Consider the following 5,930-nt stretch of genomic DNA (forward strand, 5'->3'; position numbering starts at 1 on the left):
CCTTTTGGGGACAGTGGGGGAGCGCAGCCGGGACGAGGGCTCTGCTCGGGCTGGAGATCACGTTTTCTGTGCAGGCAGATGCTCCGGCTTCCCACCGAAAGCTATCGTGCAGTCCTGGGACACCACTTTCTGTTGCAGACACACACGCACACGCACACGTGGTAAATTGCATCTTTTTGATAATTAGTGCCAATCATCTCCCCGGTTGTTCGGACAGACGGAGCCGCCTGGCGTCTGCGCAAAGAAACGACAAGCCCGTGTCCGGCCGGACACCCGCCCGCCGCCCCGGTTCATCCCCGCAACCGCCCGCTCCTGCTCTCAGCAAACAATCACAGCCCTCGGCCAAAATCTCCCCGTGCTGATGGTGGTCCGGAGCAGGCTGGGGACTGCTGGGACCCTGAGGGCTGGAGTGCTCTGGCGTCCGGCACGGACCCGAGCTACAGGGGGGTTTCGTTGCACCACGACACTTAACACTCCAGGGACGCCATGGCCATCCATGTCCAGCTGACCCTCTCCCCAGCCACAGAGTGTGATCTAGACGGGGAAACATTCTCAACAGATGGGTTTGGGTTTTTTTCCACAAGTCTGTGACTAGGTAGCAATAACATCGGCTCATCCCATGGGATCTCCCGCTGGCTCCCTGCACGCATGCATAGTGCCAGGCGGGTGCCCTGCCCATCTCCCTGGGCACGGGGACTGGCAGAGACCCAGGGCTTGCGCGTTTCTTGTGGACACTCAAGCAAGAGCTGTTGTCCCTGGGCCAGGGGAGGAAAAGCCCCAAGGGGAGAAGTTCACCACTAATGCCTGCAAATAACGTGCTCCAGGAAAGCCTGAACTGGATCCAAGCTCTCTTCCCGCTGGTCCATCTCCAGCGCCAGCAGCCAGACTATGCCCCCGTCCTTGAACCCTGCAGCTCCCGGTGTCGGCATGGGCATGGGCTGTGCCAGGGCCGTGCCATGACACAGGCGTCTCCTGGGGTCCAGGGGTGGCTTTCAAACAGGTTGTGACAGAGCCATGGTCCTGGAAAGGTGAACGGGAGCCCCAGGGCCAGGCTGTGTTTGTTTATCCTGGTGATGGAGCACACAACAGCAAAACAAAAGGTCAGACCCTGTTGCCCTGGGAGATGGTTTTTGAAGCTGCCTACCATCCTGCTGGGGCTTGGATGGAGCAGCCCCGGCACTTGTCATGTCAAGTTATTTTTGTAATTTTGGCTGGTAATAGGTCTGAAGCAGCCTCCCAGACGCTGTGAGCTTTGGGGATATACTGATAGAGGACCAGAAGGACCCTAAACACACTGAGAGAGGAGCACCCAGCCTCAGGGCTTCCAAGGCGGATCCCTGTCCCGCAGCTCCTGCGGCCAGCCGGACCCCAACCCGCCTCCTTTGTCCGAAGGGCCAGGCACACATGGCTCCTCCAGGCATCCCGAAAGGTGGGGGGAGTCTGATCCAAACTTCCTTTACCTTTGGCCCATCTGAGTAATGAACAGACACAAACTTCTTCAAGCCTTGGCCAGGTTTAAGGCGGATGCTTTGAGCTCACTGCTGGCAAGGGTGGACTGAGCACTGTCAGCAAGTGCTGCCAGGGAGGGAGGGCAGGCTCCCACCGGCCCCTTGCAGGCTGGTCCCGGCTGACTCTGCTTTTATTCCTGACCCTCTTTGCTTGAGCTGAACCGATAAATGTCACCGTCAACTCCAAACACAGCCTTGCCCAGCTTGGGGGGGAGGCAGGGTTGAGTGGCATGGAGATGGAGAGCGGGGCTGTGCCCAGGAGTCCCGGCTGATCTGCCTCGTCCATCGCTGGACCTCAAAGCCTGACGTGGCAAAAATCACCAGTCTCCTCCTTTTTGCGAGTGGGGAAGCTGAGGCACGCAACCGCACAATGCCCAGGCTGGAAGCACACAGGGAGCCTGCCAAGAAGCAGTGAGACAAGCCAGGAGCCCTGATTCAAGGTGTGAGAGTATTCCTGTCCCACCCCAGCAGCTGCATCTCACGCTAAGGGTCAGGTGCATCATACCAGTGCCTTTGCCTCCACACAAAAGCCTCGAATCATCCCTGCAGCTAGGCACCTTGGGGCTTTTCCTCCCTCTGGCAGGAGCAGGTAGATGGGACATGGCCTGATCTTGGAGGAAAGGCACCTCTTCTCTGGGCATGGGACCAGCAGGGAATAAAAACCGCGCATATCAGCCCTTGTCTTGCTGCTTCTGGTTGTCAGCACAAGGAGCTTTTGTGTTTACCCAGACTCAAGGGCAATCGCCCGTCACTAACAACACAATATCCCTCGGCCCCGCTGCCCTGAGCCTGGCGAGGAAGCAGGACGGAGCCGGCGGGAGGGCAGTGCTGCCAAGGAAGAACAAGCAGCCCCCAGGACGTCAGGACAGAGGTACAAGATCTGTTGAGTTGGGCTTGTGGCCACACATGTGGTCATTGGCCTGAGCTGTGCTGGGGACAGCATCAGGGCCCTCTTTATGGGCTTAGACCTGTGATTGAGCAGCTCAGGCTTGGCTCAGGAGACACCATCAAGGGTCTGATGGCAGCTTTGCGTGCCCAGCGCCCGGGAAGTGAGATGGACACTCCTGGTGCTGGGTGTGTGGTGGCTGGCATGTTGGCTCCCTGGTTGGTGACTCAGTTTCCCCATCTGTAAAATCCAGTTTCTTGGACTTTGAACTCTGTCCAGCTCTGAAGGAGGACCCCGACGAGCAGTCTCAGGGTGGGGGGGTGGAGGGCTTGCTTCCACCAAGCGGATCTCTGCTGCCAGAGACACAAGGCACAACCACTTTGGGGAAGAAGGTCACAAAGCTGTTCCCAAGCCCCAAACCCAGCAGAAATTGGATTCCCTCCATATTCACACTCATGTATTTGCATTTGATAGCTCTGCAAGTATTCAGGGGATGATTTTTAGACAATTGTGTTATTTCAGCTGTGGTTTGGGGAAGCATTACTTTTGCAGGCAGCATAGAGCACGTGATACCAGGCAATCATGGGAGTCAGGGCGATCGAGGTGGAGCTGTGGCTTGCAAACAACTCAGAACAGCCAAGTGTGTCCATTATAATAATAATTATAATCACATTTAAAGTAAAGTTAACTTCTGGCTCTCCAGATACTTTAATAAGGCCACATTTCTCTTAACATTTCTTTTACCAGCTTCTGGCTGTGTGCTATGAGCTGTGCTCCAGCCAGCCCCTGCAGAGCACGCAGCAGATCCAGGCTGTCATCTCTGCCTTTTGGAGAACTCATTCCTTATGGTTTTAGCAGAGGGAGAGTGGGCAAAAGAGCAGTTGTGGTTCTCATGGTGGCTCTCGTGGCTGAAAAAATTGTTTGTGTAGGTTGAATGCGTCCTTCAGAGCAGTACCTCTCTCCTTCTTCCTGACAAGTTGTTGGCCGTTTCAGAAATAACTTAATTTATTTGGATGGGGAGGGGGCTGCCCTTAGCAAAGACACGCGCTGGCCAAGTGTGACATCTGACCCAGCTGAGAGTGGAGGAATATTCATCCTCAGTGTCTCAAGTGTTAGCATGAACTGAGCATGGTTTGGAGGGATAAGGCTTACAGAAAATAGGGTTAAGAAGTGTTAAAGGCCTGAGAGAAGCCACTAATCTCAGGAACCAGAGAGGTGGAGATGCCATCCAATGTGCTCACACACAGGGCTCTCCTTTACACATAAATCCTCAGGCCAGATCTGGCATCAGCCAAGCTGATGGACCTTTTGGCTGGTTCCTCCAGCTGCAGATGCCGCTTGCCAACTCTTTCATTTTTGTGCCATGGTCCCTGTTATTCTGAGCACGTAATGAGCTGGCAGGGCTACGACCTGGTCTCTTGCATTGGAGTGAATCCAGACCAGCACCAACACCTTGCCCCTGGGTAGACAGCAAGCACCTGAGCTCAGAGCATGTCCCCAGAGATGGCAGCAGGCAGGGACAGTAACAGTCCTGCTGCTTCCCCCAAACAGGGACAAGAGATTTGTCATGGACTATGGAGACGAGCCAGCAAAAGGAGAAGCTTCTGAAAACCATCTACACCCTCCAGCTGAAGTCAATTGCCACACTCCAAACAGCCAGCCCGCTGCTGAGCAGCCAGCTGAGCAGCCAGTGTGGCATGGGCATGGTGACGCAGCACCAAGTCCACCAGCTGGCGGACAAGGCCAAAAGCCTCTGTGGAGACCTGGACAACATTAAGAACCTCCTCCACTATTGCCAGGATGACCTGGTCCGGCGGATCCCCAACCCCACTGGCAGCCGCTATGGGGGAGTAAGTGGAATCCATTGCTCCCTGGATGGCTCCATCTATGTGACAGCCGAGAGCGCTCCCTGGGTCCACGTCCTCAGCAGCAGAGGCCAAACGCTGCAGTCCCTGCCCTGCCGGCAAATGGGGAAGGAAAGCAGAACTTTCTTGCCAGAAGATGTGACTGTGACTCAGACGGGAATGGTAGCTGTAGCCGACATGATGAATGGAGCCATCTGGGTCTTCAACCCTCACACCAGTCTCTCCAAGGGGGAATGGATAAAGATCAGAAAGGTTGGTTCCCCCAGGGGTATTGGAGTGGACTCCATGGGCAAGATCTTGGTAGCAGACTATGCACAAGGCCAAGTCCACAGCTTTGCTCTGGACCATGCCTTCAAGACACTCAATATCCACTCAGTCCCCGACCTGCTGGGACCTCGCTACATCAGTCCAGCGCCCCATGGAGGCTTTGTGGTAAGTGAGGAGTGTGGAGACGTCAAGGTCTTCATGAGCAGCCGTAAGCTCCTCTGCTCCCTCAGCAGCAAATACGGACACCGGTTTGGCAACCCAGCTGGGGTCTGCGTTGACGTGGATGGCAGCATCCTGGTGGCAGATGAGCAGCGCCGTACAGTCCACTTGTTCCCAGAGCGTGGGGCTCCGGTCTGCCTGGTGTCTGCAGGGCTGCGGAGGCCTGCCGGCGTGGCTTGCTCCTCCTTCGGGCACCTCTTTGTGGCAGATGCAGGGGAGAACTGTGTCAAAGTCTTTAAGTACCGTGTGAGACCCCCTTACAGCCCCACCAACCCTGGGGCACCATGTGGTGACCCCAGCCTAACACCCAGGAGGGGACTGGGGCTGGTTCCACTGCAACCCCGCTGAGCTTTGGGTCTGTTGGTGGGCCACGAGCTCCACTGCTCCCATAGCCAGGCATTGTCCCCATACTCGACTGCCTTATTGCCCTCCAGCTTCTCCAGATGGCAGGAGCAAGGACATGACCAGCTCTGAGTTTCCTGGACCCACCAGAGTAGTTAAAGGAGGACCGAGCTACTCACAATTGGCCACGCATTGGTGCCCTGGCAAACTTGTTATCGCCACGCCCTTGAATCCTTGTGTGTTTTTGCAAAGATAATATAATTATTTCTCTTCCCTGCACACTGTTTTTATGTGGCCATGGTTCCACCTTTCTGATGCCAGAGTATGACTGGAGGGATAAGGCCAGGCCGGAGCTGGCAGCCATGGTCTATCTGGCACGCTGGGTTTGCAGCAGACTTCAGGAGAACGGTAAAATGAATGTAACCCATTCTGTGCTGCATTCCTGACCTCTACAGGGAAGCAACAACTACTGCATGGAGTAAATTGCATGTGGGCATGCACAATGGCTCACACCAACCCACGTCCTGGGGCTGAGCCTGTCCTGCCGTCCTGTTCTCCCCTGGAGAGGAGGGCTCAGGGGGCAGGCAGCTTTATCAGCAGAGGCCAGGGGAAAGCGGGCAGGGTGTGGTGGCAAAGGGAAGGGCGTTTTCTTTCCTTTCCCCCCTCCAGCCCTCAGCACAGGCATGGCACTGTATAACTCCTCAGCCTCTGCCCATGTCTGAGACCCGAATCCAGTCACCACCTCTCATCCCAAACGAACCCCAGAGAAGACCCTTTCTCCCTCCTGGCCCTGGAGCAAGTGCTAACAGCGATGGACACCCTGTGGTGCCCTCCCAGACCCCC

General features: G+C 56.0%; 1 protein-coding gene across 1 annotated transcript in view; it reads left to right on the forward strand.

Annotated features, from left to right (window-relative positions):
* Window positions 1-3,968: 3,968 nt before the first annotated feature.
* Window positions 3,969-5,930, forward strand: part of NHLRC4 (NHL repeat containing 4) — a gene marked incomplete at its 3' end in the record, with an annotated part of 2,346 nt that continues 384 nt past the window's right edge. The window contains exons 1-2 of the mRNA XM_009574818.1: window positions 3,969-5,034; window positions 5,409-5,495. Of these exons, the coding sequence (XP_009573113.1) occupies window positions 3,969-5,034; window positions 5,409-5,495 (1,153 nt within the window). The remainder of the gene's footprint in view (window positions 5,035-5,408; window positions 5,496-5,930) is intronic.

Source organism: Fulmarus glacialis, unplaced genomic scaffold (assembly GCF_000690835.1).
Source record: "Fulmarus glacialis isolate BGI_N327 unplaced genomic scaffold, ASM69083v1 scaffold26263, whole genome shotgun sequence".
In the NCBI taxonomy this organism is placed as follows: Eukaryota; Metazoa; Chordata; class Aves; order Procellariiformes; family Procellariidae; genus Fulmarus; species Fulmarus glacialis.